At 42.4% G+C, this 21,197-nt stretch overlaps 1 protein-coding gene across 7 annotated transcripts in view; it reads right to left on the minus strand.

Moving 5' to 3' along the window:
• Positions 1-21,197, minus strand: part of si:dkey-247m21.3 (5-hydroxytryptamine receptor 4) — a 54,904-nt gene that overhangs the window by 24,026 nt on the left and 9,681 nt on the right. For 3 of the 7 annotated variants that reach the window (XR_008566565.1, XR_008566564.1, XM_054757605.1), the window contains exons 2-8: positions 11,176-11,303; positions 10,159-10,193; positions 9,993-10,074; positions 9,739-9,903; positions 8,786-8,986; positions 8,259-8,412; positions 5,792-6,456 (exon numbers count right to left, since the gene is read on the minus strand). Coding sequence is in view for 1 of the 7 variants with exons in the window: in XM_054757605.1 (XP_054613580.1) it covers positions 5,792-6,456; positions 8,259-8,412; positions 8,786-8,986; positions 9,739-9,903; positions 9,993-10,015 (1,208 nt within the window). In the remaining 6 variants the exon portion in view is untranslated. Of the gene's footprint in view, positions 1-5,791; positions 6,457-8,258; positions 8,413-8,785; positions 8,987-9,738; positions 9,904-9,992; positions 10,075-10,154; positions 10,194-11,175; positions 11,304-21,197 lie in introns of those variants that run through there. The other 4 variants (XR_008566569.1, XR_008566568.1, XR_008566566.1 and 1 more) reach the window with 3 other exon arrangements.

Below are 21,197 nucleotides of genomic sequence, written 5' to 3' on the forward strand. Positions count from 1 at the left end.
TTACCGATACCAACATCAACGGATATTCCTCAAAATAACGAACACATAATGCGTCTTTTGCTGTGATGCCACCGGATGCGTTTCACAAATAAACACTGTGCAAAATGGGCAATGTGCAATACAAGTTAGAGAAAAAGTGCCATATTTATTTAGTCTCAACAAAAGTCATTACAAAGTCAAATAGTCAACTATTGTAGCATGTCCTCCTATCAGCAGCGGTGATACAATTTGGGGGGTTGCACATTTCTATGTTGCACAAACATCCGTTTAAGAACAATGCAGAAAGTATGAAACTCTCGACTATCAAGTCTGGTGCTTGTGTATCTCACCAAACATTACTGACCTGTGTAGAATACTAGATATCATCACGTCTTTGAATGAGTCTTCTGAATGCTTTATATTTGTATTTGAATTCTTTTGGCCATTTTTATGCTTGAAATGCTCAATTTAGGCCAAAAATCTGTAACATTTGCTTATATATGCATATTTTTTAAAACCAATAATAGGATGTATTCAACCACAAAACCGCATGATTTATTAATTCATATAATTTTTTTAAAAACGTGATTGAATGAAGCTGCAAAATTCAAAGCGCACAATGGCGAGGGATTGCTGCATTTCATTTTTATGTCAACACTGTAACGGATATTATCAGACATCCCTCGAAGGATCCCTCCTCCTCTGTTATGCTAATATGGAAGATGAGCAAGAAAGCAAGATGAAGCTATTCAGTGATCTGTGGCCTTTCTGATCTTATTTCCTACTCGAAGGAGTTGCTTTGGTGCAAAATGCTTCCCTGGCCTCAAAACGGCATTTCGTTGTGTTTCATGAAGATCAGATGAAATTGTACATTCCGTCCGTCTGTCAGCACCACACACTGGAGACAAAAATATTTGGCCATGGGATCACTGCACCTACAGGAAGTGAAGACGAAAGAGTGTGTGCTGGCTCACCATCTCTGTTCTAAGGTGTTACCTCACCCAAGCATGCCTTGATGTCGCTTGCTTTGTGTATGGGTGCAACCAAAAGGGGCCTTCCCTAAACTCCTAAACACTGCAGCAAAATAGTTACTGGACTTTTCCAGGATCCGAGTCTGTTGTCTGTCTTATTTTAAGAGAGATGTCCTTAGGCTGGCTGCAAAAGTGTTTGCTTTACTGTTTCCTACACACACTGACCCCAAAACACACACACACACACACACACACACACACACACACACACACACACACACACACACTTCACCTTTACAACAGTCATTACTCAAACCCAGGAATAAAAATGACTAGCACAGGCAGCAACATCACGTTGGTGGATACCACAAACACAACTAGAAATGCATAACTGTGAACCACCACCATGTGTCTTCCAATTGTTTTTGATACTGAACACAAAGCATGAAAGCTGTCTAACAGAACTACAGAGTTGCTAACAGTAGATATGGTTCTCTATGTTAGCACAGTCAACTTTCCAAAGTCAAATTCAAGCACTTTCCAGAAAGTTTAAGAAGATTTTTCATCTTATTCAGTGTCCAACAGCTGTGACGAGCAATTGAAAAGATGAATGCATCTTCGCATAATTATGCACCTGTTGCCATCTATTATTTGACCGTATGCCCGTCACTATACAGAAATCCCTCAGCGCTTTGCTCTTCAAATTTCACCACTTCACTCTATCACGTTTTTTCAAAAATATATTTATTAATAAACCATTGCTGTTTCGTGATTGAATACTGGCTACTGTTGGCCGAACCCCGCCGAAACAACATCCGCAAACTCAACTGTCCTCTCTGCAAGTAGCTGACGCACACACACGCACGCACGCAGTCAGGACACACGTCACATTCACAGACACTGAGAAATCATAAAACTCTTTTTAACAGTACACATAACTGCTGGGTCGCTGGTCCTCTGAAAGGGACAATAACTATGTAGTGTAGCTTTGGCTTTTAGTTTTTTCATTACCGTTTCAATTGTGTATTTAGTGTATTTGTATTACTGTATTTTATGTCCTTCATGTGTTCTGTGTACAGCGTGAGTGATCGGAGTACATCCATCCATCTTTTCCGCTTATCCAAGGTCGGGTCGTGGAGGCAGCAGCCTAAGCGGGAGAGCCCAGACTTTCCGCTCCCCAGCTACTTTAGCTCCTCTGTCCAGCGGATCCCGAGGCGTTCCCAGGCCAGTTGAGAGACATAGTCTCTCCAACGTATCCTGGGTCTTCCCTGAGGCCGCCTACCGGTGGGACATGCCCCGAGCACCTCCCCAGGGAGGCGTCCGGGAGGCATCCTGACCAGATGCCCGAGCCACTTCATCTGGCTCCTCTTACCGTGGAGGTGCAGTGGTTCTACTTTGAGCTTCTTCTCCTGGATGACAGTGTTTCTCACTTTAACTCAAAGGGAGAGCCCAGCGACCCTACGGAGAAAACCCATTTCGGCTGCTTGTACCTCAGTTCCGACTTGCACCAAAACATCACAGTCTAGGAGCGGAACCCAGTCTAGGAACGGAACCCATATGTAACCAGAGGGCCACCTGTACTGTTCCTTTATAGCAAAGAGGGAATACATAACAGAAAACACCCAATTCATCAGCTCAATATTTCATCAGATAGCTACTGGATGTGAAAGTGGTCATTTTTGAAGCACTTTTTAAACGGTGGCTGAGGCTTTATGCTGAAAATATGTAAAGCAGGGCTGGTTGTTGTCGAGATGATTGTCTCATTAAGAAAATAATTAAAATTCAAATGAATGAGGCAATTTACCCACAATTCAAACCATGCAAATAAAAATAAGCCCTTCCGAGTGCAACATTAAATTTAAGTATCTTCAAGAATTTCCAGCACCTGTGGGGGCACTGAAGAAGAGATAAACGCTACAGAACGTGTTAATCATAATAAATACGACTGGATGTGTGAAGGGACAGCCAGCTGTGACATGTGGCTAAACCGAAAAAGGCAGGATGCAAGTCACACACAAACCATCATTCCTACCATCCATGCATCTCCATTATTTATCACAAAGCTTTATTCAAATATCCACGCTCATACATCTGTTGTGCGTGCATCCGTTCTTGAGGAATGTGCCAACGCGCACGCGTTTGCCTTTGTCTCTTCGCGTCGGCCGAGAGCTTGTGCGAAAAGTTAAACAATCCATACACGAGCGGCTCGCCGCCCCCATCATCCTCTCCACTTGAAGGAGGGAACGCAAACACAGCTGTCAACGGCGTCATCGCCACTAACGTCCATGTAAACCCTGCTGCAACAAAAAGCAGTGCTTACGGTCATCATGATGATGAGTGGTGTCATCTAGGTCAGCCATTTTCAACCAGCGGGCCGCGACTTCGAGGGCCTTCTCATATAATTGCAACAGGGTGTCATCAATTGATATTCCCCAAGGCTGTGGAAACACGCTATCATAACAGACGACCAACAAAGTGTGTTAGTTAAATATTGTGGCGTGCTTCAGCTTGCTTTAAACAAATGCAGGGTAATCTTTTCCCTGAAATGTCCGCAATTAGGGTCGCCCCCGGTCCTGCAGCCAAACCAGGCATTCATTTTCTATGCCGCTTGTCCTCACTAGGGTCACGGGGCTATGCTGGAGTCTATCCCAGCTGACTGGCAAGAGGCGGGGTACACCCTGGACTGGTCGCCAGCCGATCGCAGGACACACCTAAACAAACTAACCATTCACACTCACATTCAAACTCCACACAGACATGCCCAAATGAACCCAGATCTTCCAGATCACCTCACTGTGCGGCTAACATGCTAGACAATGATGAGCAGCTGAAATTATAGTCTATAACGAGAAAGTCATCAGGACGTTATACTGGCCCGAGCTGGCGACCCCAGATCAGCTACTTTAGTGGTGCATAGAGTTGAGTTAGTGGCACACGTGATGCTAGGGATATGTCCTGTCGCTGTGCAAATGTTTATTGCAACACAATCATGTTATTAGCAGAAGACATTTGGTTTAGCACGTCACTTGCTTGGTATTTTTAGCTTTGGACTGTGTCTTTGTTATGGTTTGGTGCGTACCTCGGTTCAGTGAGTGTACAAAACACAAAACATAAAACTGCTTAGCTTTTGTGTAAACAGCTTGAATGCTTTTTTAAAAAAAATGAATTATAAAAAACGGCAAACTGCTGGCAAGCAATTCCGAAAGAATTACCATGTTTGAATTAAAAGTCAATTCATTAATGTGATAAACAGTCATCCCTTTTTTATCGCAGTCAATCGGTTCCAGACCTGACCGTGATAAGTGAATTTCCACAAAGTAGGATTCCTTATTTAGAAATGGAATATTTTTGCAGTTGGAGTATAGAAAACCTGTTTACGACCGAACTACGCTCTCTAGACATGACAAAAAACACCCCTAGTGTCACCTTTACACTCATATTACCCAATACAGTAGACACAGTAACGGGAAATAAGACATAAGACAAATAATATAAACTCATATGTTAGCATTGGGAGAGTTCACACCTGTCAGTCACATGTTCCAATACCCGCTCACATGAATAATGGGTAGGTGCTATCAAGGTGCTATCTTCTAAGTTGTAGATCCGATTTTTGAATTGATAGTTTGAATTATTGTTTCATTTTTTTTCGTAAAGTTGCTTAAGGCCTTTACTAAGGCTAACATAGTTGTGTTATTAGTATTACCAACATTTCAGTTTATTCTTGTTACATTACGCCTGTTTGCTCTCTTTTTCCATTTCCGCTATTTTTTTTTATTTCTAGTGTGTGCCTCGGCCAATAAAGACGAGCGACCAACGAATCACAGAGCTGCAGAGAGTAGAGCAGCGTGTGTGAGAGATACTGTTGATGGACCAGATGGATGGGCTGGTGGCTGGATCACTCACTGTGGCTTTTTTATGTGCACTAAAAAGTGCGCGTCCATGAAAATGACTCGATTGAATCATTACCTTGAATATTTCAACATCTGTCAGGCAGTGACCCAGTCACGCATCCCGTGGGACGTCATCTTGCCAAACAAATGAGTGTCTTTGGGCCATAGGAAGAGTGTAAACAATGAGCAATAAGTGCAAAGTCTAGAAGACGACAAAGGTTTACGCCCGGGATTGAGTCTTCTAACTTGAGACACCAGGTCTATAGACACAAACACTGGCCTACATGCACACGCACACTGACACATTTCATCATGACACACCTTCCAGAACAACATAATGACATGATCTTCTTGCCCAGCCTCACATTCATACGCTTTACTTCAGACTAGAGTGCTTTAAATGTACCAAAGTACCGAGTGACTGTGAGCTTTAAACTGAACTGATGCTGCCTTACTGGCAGTTTTATCACAACTGGACGGAGTGTTTATGATTTACAGAAGCAGCATATAGGATGAGTTATGCTAAAACGTGCTCACTACGCCGGGCCCGTGATCCTGTTACAGCTCTTCAGCAGGGGCTGAGCGTGTGCCTTGCAATTCTCTACCAAAACGCTAGGGGCAGTGTTTCCTCAAAAGTGGGCAACCCCAGTCGTAGTAGCCAACAATGGCGACTGAAAAGATATTGCTCTGAAAGCACTGATATTGACATCATATTCATATAACTGCTCATATTTGCGTGTTGCATATTTCTTCCCTGAGCACGCTGAAAACGGAAATGATGTACTAAAAAAAAGCAGACTAATCGACAGACTAACCAATGCGTTTTTTGCATGCCCTTTTCCAGACAGTTTCTCTTGGCTCTTGCCAGATCGATTCGGAAAACTGACTTTTTTTTCTGAAGCAAAAATGGCAGCATGGAATTGAGAAAACAGAAACGAGCGCTCTCACCTTAGTGCCATAGAAGTCCCGTTGACGGATGTTGGTGAGCACACTCTGTGGGCGGGTCCATAGGAGTAGCTGGCCTGGCGTACGAAGCGCTCGTCCCCACAGCAAAGAATCATGAGAAAGGCCCTCCGAAAAGCCCGGTTCAAAAAGGCATACAGGAAGGGGTTCAGGCCTGAGTTGATGTACCCGAGCCAGAGCCATGTTGTCCATAGCTGCCAGGGCACCGAGTAGTGAATGAAGGGGTCCACTACGTTGGTGATGAAGAAGGGCGCCCAGCACAGGCAGAAACACCCCATTATGACCGCGAGGGTCTTTGCCGCTTTCGTCTCAATGCGCATGCGACTGTTTGCTATAGGAGCCTGCTCAGGGAAAGAGGTGCCCCCCGCTGTCCTGAGGTGGTAGTGATCCGCCGGGTCCGAGCACGTCGATGACCTCACGTTGACGGCGGGGGCCGTCCCGGTCACTGGGGCGGAGCCGGCACGTTGCAGCGTCTCGATCTGCCGCACGTGGCTCATGGCGGTGACGTAGATGCGCTGGTAGGCCAGGACCATGAGGGCCAACGGCACGTAGAAGGCCACCGTAGAGCAGATGAGAGCGTACGGACGGTTGACCAGAAACACGCAGCTTGTGTCATTGGAGCCTCCTGCCAAGGATCGCCGCTCTTCTATCTGGAAGAACGGTGAAAATCACATGCGGGACAAGCCGTTCACATCGCTAAGAGAGGATGATGAAATCATAATAATAATAATTACTTTTATTAATAAGAATTATAATATTATGAATAAGTACTTATTGTATGTTATTATTTTATAAATTAATAATAATGAATACAAATATTTGTGACATTTAAAAGAACAGTTGTGCTTTAAGATTGAAAGACATAAAACAAATAAAAGTATATTTATGGTATATATATATATATATATATATATATATATATATATATATATATATATATATATATATATATATATATATAAACTATGGCTTTATATAGTTTTTTTCTCCTAAATTGATGTTTTTTTAGATTATATAAAACTCATTAAAATAGATTTGAAGATATTTGTAACAAAATTAGTGAACTAACAACGTTTCGTTGTCCAGTCATAGTTTTTCATTGCACTTTTCTTAGAATTAGTGTTCAAATCTCATCGCGTCTTGTTTTCGTGGACCCAGCCTCGTCTCGTCTCGTGAGTTGGGTGTGTCGTGACGGCCTGAGTTCTGATACTTTACATAATTCCATACTAATACATTCTCAGTCGTGTTTGTCAGTCTCGAGCATGTTGTCACTATGAATGACAAGTTCCATTAACTTGCGTCTCTATCATGAATAATATAATAATATTAATGGTTTAGCAAACATGCACACCTGAAATGATTGATTCCCCGCGTGATTTGAACAGCAAACAAACAAATCCGCTTCAATACGCCACGTATGTCGCATTTGTGAACTAATTCTACGCCGCGTTTTGTGACACATACTGTATGTTGCTTGCAAGCAGCCTGGCTTAGGGAGAACGTAAAGAGACGTGTGTTTCATTAACTCAGGCTGAATGAATAAGTCCATCTCTGTCATCCCCCCTGGGATTTCTGCAGCTCATTTCAAGGTAGCTCTGAAATAACCTGGCCACAAAACGAAGGCACACCAGCAGAAAATGTCTGCTCGAGTGCCGCCGTCGCTCGCAGCTAGCGAGCCTCCGCTGAGGATGAAATTGTTTTGCGATCACTGCATTAGCGTGTCATTGTTGGAGGGATTGGGAATGTTATTAGAAACACGCATATTGTGAGGCCGGAGAGCTTTATGTTGTGTTTGCCCTTGCTGAAAGAACATCTTCCTCTTTAAGGGAGGATATACTGACTCTTCAGGATGGCCCGCTAAAGCTTTTCATTTGGTCAACCAAATAACACTCATTCATGCAGTACTCCCTCCGCTCTGCAGGGGGCAACAGTGAGGCGTACGCGTCACAATGAAGCAGAAGTAGAAGACTATGACTCACATTTAAACAAATATGGCGTTATAAACTTTTTTTTTTTTTAAGTAAACGCTAAAGTAGATATGTAAGGATTTTTATGAAGATATTTTACATATACACTCATGTGTATATCCAGCCATCCATCCATCTTCTATGCCGCTTATGCTAACTAAACTCGCGGTGTATGCTGGAGCCTATCTCAGGTTACTTCGGGCAAGAGGCAGGGTCCACCCTGGACTGGTCACCAGCCAATCACAGGGCACATATAGACAAACAACCGTTCACACTCACATTCATACCTATGGACAATTTAGAGTCGCCACTTAAACATGCATGTTTTTGGAATGTGGGAGGACCCACGCGCACACACAATAGCATCTTTCTCTCACAGTGTCTATCGAGAAAAATTCTGGCCCTTTAGACAAATGCATCTGAGGACATTGTGTAAGTTCGTTATCTTGTCCTCGGTGGATCATTCTGAGTGAGTGTGGACTTACGATATCCTCGATGCCAATGGCGTTCCAGCTTTGCATGATGGGTAAGAAGGAAATGAATGTCGGGATGAGCCAGCAGCCGCCGAGCATCGCCGCCACTCTCAGCGGGGTCATCTTGTGTCTGTACACAAGCGGCTGGCAGCAGATAGCGTAATACCTGAAACGCACACCAAATGTTAGCCTAGACGAGTGGCTCTCAGTTATTTTCTGTCATGCCCCCACTGAGGGAGAGAAATGTTTTCGCACAGCCACCCCGATTTGAAATACTATTGAGAAACTATTTATTTATCTGTACTGTACAGAGTGAACACGAAACTGAAACCAGCAAAATGCAAAAAAATGGAGAGCAGTGAAGCATATTCAAGAGTCAAATTGCATGGTGAGTACAACAAATTCATACATGTTGGCAGGTCTGCACTCATATTGAAAGTCCTCCCTGCCTTTCACGCCTCCCCCGACGGTTCACCTTGCCCTCACTATTTGAGAAGCACTGGCCTAGACACCCCCCTCGCCCACACACGCACACACACCTGTCCAGTGCAATGCAGCAGAGGTGCAGAATGGACGCTGTGGTCAACAGGACATCCAGCGACGTTCGCACCAGACAGAAGATCTCGCCGTACTTCCACACGCCGGTGGTCAGCTCGATGGCGGCAAAGGGCATCACCACCAGCGCCACTAACAAGTCGGCAAAAGCCAGCGACACGATGAAGTAGTTGGTCTTTTTCTTCCTGAGATTAAGACGCGGAAAAAAAAGTAAGCGTTGGAATAGCATTTGAATTTAAAGCCCATAAATTGAAATCATTTACTGAATTGTCCATTCATTCATTTTCTACGCCACTTGTCCTATTAGGGACAAATAAATTAATCACACAATAAACGAAAATGAACTGGATCATTTCGCCTCCAAACAGGCGGGAAGAGGTTTCACTCTGTGCATTGGTTTCAGCACCTTGGTGCATTTGTTCCATAGAACAACGGCATGAACAAAGTGAGCCCTATTGTCAGTCATACAGTCTCTTTGTCTCGGTGGGTGGACGTGGGCCCGCTAGCATACAGGAAGAGCGTAGAAGAGTGCAACCTCGTTAGCATGTTAACATAGTATAAAAATAAAATTAGTAGATTGCATGACATATCTTCATATATTTTTTTTCCATTGTACTTTTTGTAATGTTAAAATCTTGTCTCATCTCATTCTCGTACACCCAATCTCGTGTATGGTCTCGTCTTGTGAACAGAGTGTCTCAGAGTGTCCCCTCTCCTGCCTTGGGGCTCTATGGCTCACGGCAGCGAGCGCACAGTTGCCAAGAATGCGCCCCCTTGCGCAAAAAAAACAATGTGTCCTGCATGTGAGGAGGGCCCACTTTGGATGTATGAGGCTCGACACCTAACGGGCATGCATCCAACGACTATTTTTAGCTCCCAATTGATTCATGATAACATGCCCTCGGCCTTAACGGCACCGAGTGTTTAAAAAACCCACCGTAGATGGCGATCCTTGCAGAGCGCCACCATGACCAGCAGGTTTCCAAACACCGTCATGATGATGATGATGGACAGCACGGTGATGAGAAGGATGCTCTCCAGCGATCTCAGGAACTCCTGCCGCTCTACTTCCTGGTCTGTGTTTTTTACATCGTCCACCGAACTACCAAAAAAATAAATATGAAAAATCCAGTGGAATGCATGCAAGTCTAGGTTTGGTTTTTATGGAGCAGAGCTGAGCAAAGCACGTACAGTCGAGGTGATGCTGTGGCCATCACGGGTCATCTGCCTTGAGGTCAGCAGAGGCGAGTCTTCTTCACCCCATGCTCCTGCCCTGTTAAAACATGACACTTCAGTCTTCACATTATAGCTGTTTGACATCAGAAATGTCATATAATAGAATGATTTGAGGTGTGACCTTCACTCATCCCTGCAGTTTCAATTCCAGCCCTCCTAAATGGGACAAAACAGTTCAGTTTCAGTCTGCTGCACATACAGATGAGCTATGTGGTGGTGTTCCCTGTCTTGTGTTGACCAAACACTGCAGGTGACACCTCCAAGAGAGAATGAGGAAGTGCAGAAACATGACCCGTGCATGTGCTTTGTACGCACTCGCATCATAAGACAATCACATCACAATCTCTGTTCCTAAACACTTTTTTCCGCAGTATATTCACGCCGTGCTCTCAGTCAGTTTACAGTACCTTTTGTCGAGTATCAACAGGGGGGCTTATCGGCTTTGAGCACCTATTACGACCTCATCTCTGTCTTTTTATGACCACAGTCAGGTGTTATCGCACTCAAGTGTCAACACAGTCCTCTCAAAGTGACAGCCGGCGATCCTGTCAATCGCTACTTCCTGCAGATAGAACAGCATTTATGCTGATATCGTCTGCTCATCCTACTCCCTGCTGCTGGATGACGTTTTACACAGTCAGGCTTTCAGGCCTTTCTGGGTGTCTAACTACCCAATAAAAAGCACAAAAATATACGTTTTGCGTATTATTGCTCTGTCGTGACAATGCTCGTGTTGTTTTGAGACAGTCATTGGAATGCCATCTCACAGCAGCAGCAGTGTGTGACAGCCGGCGCAGCCTGGTTCTTTGCTACTGAGGCATCAGACAGTAAAAAACTAAATGACACTTGTTTTATGTTTGTTATAAGACTAAACTAGGCCAACACCTCACCATTTTCAGGCTTCAATCTGCTTCTTCATATGAAGCAAATCAGCAATTATTGACTCAAAATGACTTCTTTTTCTACGCCCACTGAAAGAACTCGCCAGCATAGTTCTGACAACCCAAACATGTTGGTTCCTCACACACTTTTGAACAGTAAACATCAAGATCTCGCAAGATTAAAACGTGAACGTGATCATGTTGCTGGCCTGAATATATCGCCATGTGCATGCAGGTCTGTTTTCCTTGTCTCTCACCTCCAGGCAGGAAGACATCCCGGTTCATATCGGTATGGTTTTGTCTGCCGCACGAGTGATGACGTTGTGCTCCACACCGCAACAAGCTTGCTAGCTCAGTATGCAAGTTTCGTCTTCGGATTGTAAATCTGCAATGAAAGTGCCGGTTATGAGATGCGGTGTTTACACTTCGTGCGCATTTTGCCGCCACATTGTTCCACAATTCACTGTGGTAATGCGTGTCATTTAAATGGCACGGCTGAAAAGCGTAAATAAATTCTTATAATACCAGAAATACGATGCAACACAAAGAAGCAGAAGACCACAAAATTCCCAAAACCATCTTACCAATATCAATTAGTCATATTTACTAGCTATTGAAAAGTTCCATCTAGTATTTGCAATTTGCAAACAACTCAAAAACAAATGCTGAAGCATTTTATGTTACGTTTTATGTAACAATGTAGCTGCTTTCAAAACATGCAATAAATAAAATTACAACCGGCATGGAAGTATGAAGTGAAGTTGGACGTTGTGTCTTATATTAATGATAATGACACATGAGTTGCAACAGCTGCATAGATCTTTCTTACACTTTCAAATGTTGTATAATAGCCTCATATTAGATAATGGTGGACACATGTGGATTAACAGTTGCATCGATCTTTGTTTATCTTACAAAGATCATTCACACAACTTTGCAACGCTGTATAACAGTTTTAAACAATGGTGGACATTTGGATTAACAGTTGCACCTACCTTGGTTTATCTCACAGAAATCCAACATACACGATGTTAAAACGCTGTAATACGCTCTCTAAAATTGGCGTGAAAAAAGGCTAGAATGTTCTCCTTGATGGGCCCTGACAGCGTGTTTCCGCAAGGATGTTACTCCCATGGCGCGTGAAACTGTAGTGTTATTTTCAAAGTCGCCGATTACCATGGTGTAAAAAAATGCCGTTTCTTTCGCCGTTTCTCCGCTGCAGCCGAGTGAGTGCGACGGGCAGAGCTTCACCTCGCTGTGTTTGTGTATGAGGGGGAGAGGCAGCACCGAGACACACAGGAGCGGAGCGACTGGGACGGAGCAACAGAATCTCTGATTTGTCATAATCGGCCCAAATCGGTCGGGCTCTCGGCATCACCCCCACTTTCATGAATTCTTCTATTTGCGAGGCACCTACAAGATGTTGAACACCGGAGAAGAAGCTCTCATTGTAGACAAGAAAAGGTGTCTAAATGATCTTGCAGCTGCAGAAAGAGCAGCAAGAAGACATAAACTACCAAAAAGAAAGCTATACTTGCTCAGCTGCTTCCTCAGACTACGCCACTGGCCGAGTGTCAAACAGGACGTGCGCACGTTAATTGCTCGTCAAAAAAAGGAAAGTTACAGGAAACTTTGCGTGACAGCCCTAAATTTCACTGATTGCAGGAGTACAGTTTTATACTTCAATGGATGTTTGTGCCACACAGAAATGCGCAGCTTTCCAAATATTGATGCATTATTTCATTGGATTCTTATTTGTGAATTTCCTGCCGTCGATAATCGAAGAATAGTTGGCAATTGGTCATCATTTTTTTGTGGAGGCAACATAAATATGGCACTTTTTCCAGAACTGACTTTGCATATTGCAGTATTTGACGGTGTTTATTTGTGAAATGCATCCAGTGGCGTCACAGTCAAAGAAGCATAATGTGTGCATTACAAAAATCTGTTTGAGGGAGGAGCTGCTGCCTCCATCGGTATCGGTAATGAAGTGCTGGACAATATCGAAAGCCGATATCGAGCATCTACTAGAAAATATCCAAAATCAGAGATTTTTTTTCTCCCCCCTTGACAGCTTGCTGACAATCTCCTCCAAGGAGGGAGACATGTTTTCACAGCTACACATTTTATGTGAAACTGACATAAAAAACGAGGTGAGAAAGAGAGGGCTTTTTTTCCCTGCCCATACTGAACAGGATGTCCTCATCTGGCCTACAAACACGACAACACAGCCTTACTGGGGAGAAAATTGTACCCCTGTTGAGCCTCCAAATTACAATTACAGGGCACAGCAGGTCTTTATGCAGGTGCAGGTTCAGTAAAATACTACCTTTGCTCGTTAAAGTGACTGACAATACAGCAGTCGTGCATACCTCCTGCAAGGCCAGTAATAAATCAAGACCCAATTCTCAATTAGCAAAATGTACAATGAAAAGAGTGAATAGTGTCAATACAGTAGTAGTACTGTACAGGACAGCCTTGAAGTTGTTACAGTGACCTATTTTTGTAAAATGTTTACATTGCGAAAGAGAGAAGAGGCTTGCGGCTACGATTTAATGTCCTAATGTTCTTTTTCCTGCCATCTGTGCAACCAAGAGCAGTCTGAGAATCCTCGCTCCACACATTGTGGTCACATGACATGCCAACGTTATCTCCATTATCCCATATCTGCTGGCATACTAAACCCTTTTTGACCTGAGGGACCCAAATTGTCCCATTCAAAGCGGCCCGGCGCCCATTCAAAAATTAGCACTGTTGGTTTGACTTGCATTCAATCCCTAAATCAAATCCACTTACAGTTTAACAAGCTAAACCCTCATTTAAATACATACTTGATACAATGAGTTGTTGCCAGTCGATGACATGACAGATCTATGACACATTTTTGTTTCTCCTGAAGAAGTCCACCGCCTTCTCAAGGAATATTCGGTAGTATTACGTATTATTAGAAGTATTACGGTAGTTATGTTTGCATGCCAACTACACACACTTGATAGTACTCACACACTCTCTACCAACATATTTCTACAAGCTATTATATTACGTCATAGGACACAACACACAATACCGTCAACAATATCACACCAGGATGTAAAGGTATTTACATGCGGAAAACGTCCGATCGGATCAGCACAAACCAGAGGAAGAAGCGCTGCCATGATGGCCTGAGCCAAATGGAGCCCTCAAAGGAGAAAGAAACTTCAAAGCAATGCTACAGTTGTTTGAAAATAGCATTGAAAATCAGCATGAAAGAGTTTGAAATACTTCTCCCTATTTTTCATTACAGCTGTGCATTTGTGTTCTTCTACTCATTGGAACTTGTTAACAACTGACTGATGCATTGCTGCCTCCTGTGGTTGGAAGCTGCTTTTTCACCGAGCACCTCATGGACGGTAATACAGTACACTCGTGATTCAGATTTTGAGGCCAGTTGAAAAATTCACATTTTGCCCATTTACGTTGCAAAAGGAGAGCTTCAAAATGCAAAAAGAAGGAAGAACTTGAGTAAGAAATATATTCCACGAGGCCTGTGAAGACGTTTTTTGTTCTTAAAAGCCTTCTTTCACAGATGCCGTCTGATGGTTATCGGACTTCACTCGGCACCAGTAACGACTTTCATTTGGGCCGAGGTTGGTCCCGTGTCTTGACGGACAGCCATCCGGATCCTCCGGCTCAGGGCAGGTGATATTTTTTGGGGGTGTACCACTTGACTTTTTCGTTCCATAACCCTAAAAGAAGTGTAAAATGACTGTCTTACTGCGTCCAACCTCAGCAGCAATGGTGCGTTGCGAGGGGCCTTGCTTGCACAGCTCAACAATCCGCCCGCATTCAAAGAGAGAAAGCTTTTTTGCCTTTGCAGCGATCACGACAGTTTGATTACCTGACGGAAAATGACGTTGAATCCACATTTTTGCCAAGAATTGGGCTTTTAAAGACTGAGGTCTTGAACGTTTTGATCAGCTGATGAACAGCCTATTTCACTTCAGTGCTTGTCTGCAATAAATTGCTTACTCAAAAATGTTTTTGCCTCACTCCCATTTCTTCTTTTTGCATTTTGAAGCTCTACTTAGAACCTCCTTAGGATCCAACAGTGCAAAATGTAAATTCTTGCAATTTTTCAACTGGCCATGATATTTTGATGACGGGTTTATCTCCGGTGTCTAACTAAGTTTTTCTTGGTGGTGCCTGGCACAGGGTTTCACAACGATGGATGGCATCTACAGTATCTCAGCACCAGTACCATGAGAGCATCAGTCTCAAGAGTTCAGTAGGTCACAGGATGTCTTATATTATATATATTATAATATCAACATGACATGAAATCCCATTCAAGGCTTTAGGCTTTGTTGGTCCATACTGTAAACATGTAAACATCCACATAATGTGAGAAAGCCATGCAAAGCTTCCTGACAATATATCCACGACTGATATAGAGACACAATTTGCAATATACAACAATCTTCTCACAGCTCTGAGACGTGTGCGATCCGACCTGTGTGTGTGTGTGCGTGTGTGCACATTTGTCGTTCGGTTGCCGAGGAGACAGTGTGGTGTCATGCTCAACATTCTATCCCTCTGTCATCTTAAATATTTCTACAGGAGGCTGACTCTCACAAATGAAAGTTGTGGTATTTGGCGCGTGATACGCTAAAAATGGGTAAACTTGTGCTGCGGAGTGTGTGTGGAGCTGTGCATTATAAATTACATTCATTAAAAAAAACAATTGTACACATTTTCAATAGACAGCCAAAGAAAAATTTCAAATGTATACATTTTTCTATTATATATAAATTATATTTATTATATTATGTGCATTTTGGGCACCAGCTTGCCTCCCAAATCTTCCCACCCAGGCCTCGCACACTCCAGGTGCAAAAGGTTGCCAGAAAATTTGTATTATATATTTTTTTATATATATTTTTACTACTATATTATAAATTCTATTAGAATTCTAATATTATAGTATGATATTGTAATCTTTCATATTATAATATTGGAGTATGCATACATGTCTACATTCGCATTTGAAAATTAGGGATATTTTCCGGAAAAAAATTTGGGAAAATCTACATGATTTTTCATCCGCATGGTTTAAATTTGATAAAGTTGTGATGTAAAGTAAGACTGTACTGGTCAGGTATGTGATTTTGTTGTGAGCCGCGTTCAAGCTGTGTATGGTCAAGTTGGATTGATGAATGATGCTGCGCAGTGGGCGGGGCTATGTCAAATGTGATGTCAAGTTGTGCGTGAGTTTAGCGAGCTGTATTCATGCAAATTCTGAGGCCGCTTATTCAAGTAAACTCAGCAAAGAAGAAAAAGGACTCCAGCAATAGCAGTAGAGATATGAAGATTTAGGCGTACTTTCTCGGGCTGGCGCGGCGTGAACATAAAGTCCCGCTTCATCTTGCTGCTTCCAGGAATTAAACTGATTAGGAAGGACCTGATGAGCGGCCATGTGCAGCGCATGAGACATGTCCATTGAATAACATTAGAATTGAAGCTCATTTCAAAAATATATGAATGAATAAATATACAAATGAATAAATCATAAATAAAAAATATGTACTTTTTGCTAACATTAAGCATTTTCAAGCATAAAATGGCCAAATGAATTAAAATGCAAATAAGGGACGTTGGGATGATATGTAGTATTCTACACTGGTCACTAGGTGTCAGTAATGTTACTGTAATGTTCCGTGAGACACACAAGCACCAGACTTGATTGCCCCAACAACAGGCTTTTATTGCAGGTTTGAATTATGACAACAGGCACATTAATCCTTAACACGGGCTACTAAAACTCAACTCTGAACCCCCGACGTCACTTCCTGTCCACCAACACATTTACAGCAACACACGAGCACAAGTCTTATTTATGTCTTATTTTCTATTATGTCTACTATACTGTATTGGGTAATAAGAGGAGTGTAAAGGTGACTATAGGGGTGTTATTTCATGGAGAGGGCTCTAATAATGTTAAAACCTGTATTTTTAAACCTGTTTTTTATGCTGTAAATACAAAAATATTTCATTTATGAATAAGGAATCCTACTTTGTGGAAATTCACTGAACCATGGACGATAAATGAGGGATTACTGTATATTTTAGGAGCTTTTCGTGAAATCTGAGCTGGTAAAAATCATACACCGATTTAGCAGCAAACAGCAGAGGAGGACTCATGGTGCTAATTTTTAGATCGATTTTGTCTTAAAAATACTTTCCCAAAAACGGGTTTTGAAAATACAGAACCCCTGAGGGCTAAAATATTTTGGATGTGTTAAAACAAAAAAAAAAATGCAATAAGACAAAGCCATTACTTTTAAAAGATAATGCAATACTTAATGCAAATATTGCAACCCCAAATTTGGTCATGGATGTCCTCCACACATCACAAACAGGAAGCCATGCTGTAAGTTGTGACACTAACAACATCGTTTCTCAGATTCACTGTCCATTATCAGCTGTTAAACCTCAATGATGGCACGTTGATCAGGAATTAGATTAGCTGCTACAACATTTAGGATGTACAAAGTCCAAACTGTAATTAAAATGCTGCTGTGTCAACATCGGCCAGTAGCCGATGTTTGCGTTGAATCTTCAAATTACTGACATGACAATGTTTACTTGTACGAACAGCAGTGCACACAAAGTGAAAGAGTCCGATGTACGGCTAATCAATGTATTTCCTTCTGAGTACCAGTACTCGTGGAGATGCGCTTCCAGCAACACTAGCTAGGACCGAATGTAAACAACCACCTTGGATCACTGAAAACTTGTTCCTACCGTTGCAATATCACTTCATACCTCTACAATTGTGCAGTATGGGATGCACAAATGCTGAAGATGGAAATGAAATGATGTATTTCAAAGTGATGGTGGCTATGTGGAGGCAAGCTATTACCGGAACAGTGTCGTGTAGCTTCACATACTTTAGAAAGTTTTGCGAGAAGTTATTGCAAGATCGTTTTGAGGGTAAACACAAGAACTTTTCTGTTTTTTCTTACCCATCAAAATTATTTTCCCCCATGTCCCCTAGGGGCTCTGTACTGTATAAAAAAGAGGGGCGGTCTTATATTCATTGTTGTCTTATATTTGGGTCAGTACGGTAACGTAGTGATGGAAACCCACCCACAGACTTGTGTGGCCCCCTATCAGCCAGGACGGATTTTACATTCCAATAAATTCATTATCTTACACAAAAGGTCTACAGCTGGCTGGAAAATAGATTTCAAATTAAAAAAAATACAGAACACAAGCCGCGGGGCGGTGGTGGGGCTGCGTGTATTTGAGCCCACATAAGCTGCATGGATGCATGCATCACGCATGCGATGCGCGAACAGGACAGTTAATGCCTGCGTAACAAGCAGCTGAAAAAGCATGCAACATTTGGAGACACTTTAGCCAGCTTAAGGACCATATTTGGCAGCTGACATAAAGAGGCATATTACCGATTTCCACCCCCACCCGGCGTACACCCTCTCAGTGAGGCTGTACAGCGGATTGTGTTCTCCGGAGGGATGGGATTTTCTAAAGCGCAATTCAGTGAATGTTCCCTGGGCTATAAATCTCTCAAGCTAATCTTGGCATCTGCTAAAATTAAACCAGTCAAAATGTGATCCATTAATTACTCTTATGTTCCTCTCTTGTCTGATAGCGTCACCGGGCTCTGCTTTTAGACAGGCGGGATTGGAGGGTGACACAGGTAGAATATGCAATCACCGGCCAAAACATTAGGTACAGGAGCCAGTAGAACCGAAGCAGAAGTATCAGCCACAATTACAAGCACATAATTGGGGCTGTAACTAACAATTGTTTTAATCAACAATTAATAACAATTGTCGATTAATCCGAAGCTTGTGGTTTTGATTAATCGACTAATCGGTTAGGCCCTAGAACAGGGGCGTCCAAAGTCCCTCTCTTTTTGCCTTTATAACAGTTGCTTAAAAGCGAACTGCGAGTCACAACAGGTCCATAATTGTACCTTTTCACGCAGTAAACGAGCAGCGATGTATTATAAATGCTTCATGCGTTGTGCAGGGTTGATTTACTACTTCATGTAGTAGTTGTGCTGTGTCATATTATTCATAGAATATTCATCACTTCACAAACATATTTGAATGTTTTCTTTTTTTCAGGTTTGTATGAATTTTTATGAAACTTGAACATTTTGAAATTGAGTCGAGTGCAAATAGACTAAAACTAAACCAATCTATATTTCAATTTATATAAACTAAACGCATTTTAGTCAAAATAAAAAAAAGAAATAAGAAGCTGCTGCTCAAATGAACACGGCCACAAACCTTTGTCAAGAATAACAACAACTACGCGTACAACTGTAAAGCTCCAAAACAATAAATGACTTCAATCAAATTGGATTGAATATTCAACAGGCCGCTGCTACTTATTGTGGAGGGGGATTGACTTTTCCAAGGTTTCAACAGCATGCTGGCATGGAAATGCATGCATGGCTGGAGCTGCACCGCACTCACTCAGTGGCTGAGGGTAATGACGAGTGAGGGGGTAATTGAGCGTGTTGAGCTTGTCACACTATACAGTGGCCAGCTCAGTGTGTGGGCTACGAATGACTGGAATATAATGATGCTCTCACACACACACACACACACACACACACACACACATGCACAAGTGCAGGAAATAGAACATCCAGTATACGCTGTTATCATACATTTTAGTTTGGACTGATGGGTTGCTGGAAAATAAGTGGCCAAAAGCAACATTTCTCTACACAATAGAAAATTGTGTCTTTAATGAAATGACACGCCACCACCAGGAAATGATCCATCTAGCCAGGTGCACCTGCACAATCTAATGAGCTCCAACGTAAGCGCTGCATCAAAACATTCTGCCGTTACAGAAGACAATGCTTAGTTTTGATTGACACAGTCAGAGAGGCATTCGTTTGACAATATGTTCATTATTGTGGTCTTTTTTTTATGGTTTTTATGGTTTTATGGTTTATTTGGATTTTAAACTAGCTACTTTACATTGACAAGGTGCCATGTCTGTTACTAAGCACTGCAAAATAAACAATAAAAATAAAAAGTCTCATTTTACTGTTAAAATATTTGATGTATTCAAGGGTCAAAATGCGTGCCACGTACAAAAACTGCGTAGATGTTGGCAGGTCTGCTTGTATTATTATTAGGGATGTCCGATATTGGCTTTTTTGCAGCTATCCGATATTGTCCAACTCTCAAAAACCGACACCGGTGTGTGTAACATCACATATCTCCTGTCGTGGAATGAACACATATCGGTTATGAAGCTAACGCATACAGCATCAGCAATTAGCTCCTTGACGTGGCTGTAAACAACATTGTACAACTGTAAGCAAACGTCTGAGGAAAACTAGCGATTGGGCATGGCAAAACGTGGCTCGAGGAACTCCACGAGTTTGGTGAATCCGGCGTCTTGCACGATGGAAAAGAGCTGCTTATCCAGTGCGATACACTCCATGATTTCCCGATTGACGGCTTTCGCCCTGGGAATTGGAAGCATTAATCTTAGTTAGTTTGCAGTCATTGCTAATCGCAAGTTTTAATATCCCAAGGAGACACCACAGACACAACGTTAGTCAGGAGCGAGCAAGCTTGCTACGAGCCACCCACGGTTGTTTGCACGCTTCAGACGCGGTTTGATGGGGTCATCATTCGCGCGCGGGAAAATATGGAAGCTTATAGGCCTAAATGCTGCATTTTTGAAATTGGCTTTCATTATAGGGAAAAAAACAATACTGATATTGACCGATATTACATTATTATGCCAATATCGGCCCACCGATCCCTAATTATTATCATCATCATTATCAGTGATACAATGAATAGTTGTATTACTATCACGTCCAAATATGTAACATGATTGCATTCAGTGTACTGTACAGTTTCATCACCCACCCAATTGGTCACCTGCAATGTCACGCTAATGTCTTATCACATCTTTGACAACCACAGCAAACAAACCTGTGTTTTCCAACTTGGTACAAAGAACTATTTCTTGACACGATACTGGATGATTTTTCTTCACACTTGTCTATTTCTCCCAGCAGGGCTTCAATACAATTCGATTTATGCCAATGTTGCCAATTAGGTCCAAAAAAACTTGCCAGTTTACTCTACCCTGTGGTGATGGCATGAAATAGGCCATGTTAGTTTGCTCAAACATCTAAAACACACAGACACACCTTAAAGGTAAACAAAGCGCATGAAAAATGAACATCAGTACAATGTTGACTGTCACATGAAACACAAACACATCAGGA

This window comes from Dunckerocampus dactyliophorus, chromosome 17 (assembly GCF_027744805.1).
Source record: "Dunckerocampus dactyliophorus isolate RoL2022-P2 chromosome 17, RoL_Ddac_1.1, whole genome shotgun sequence".
NCBI classification, from domain to species: domain Eukaryota; kingdom Metazoa; phylum Chordata; class Actinopteri; order Syngnathiformes; family Syngnathidae; genus Dunckerocampus; species Dunckerocampus dactyliophorus.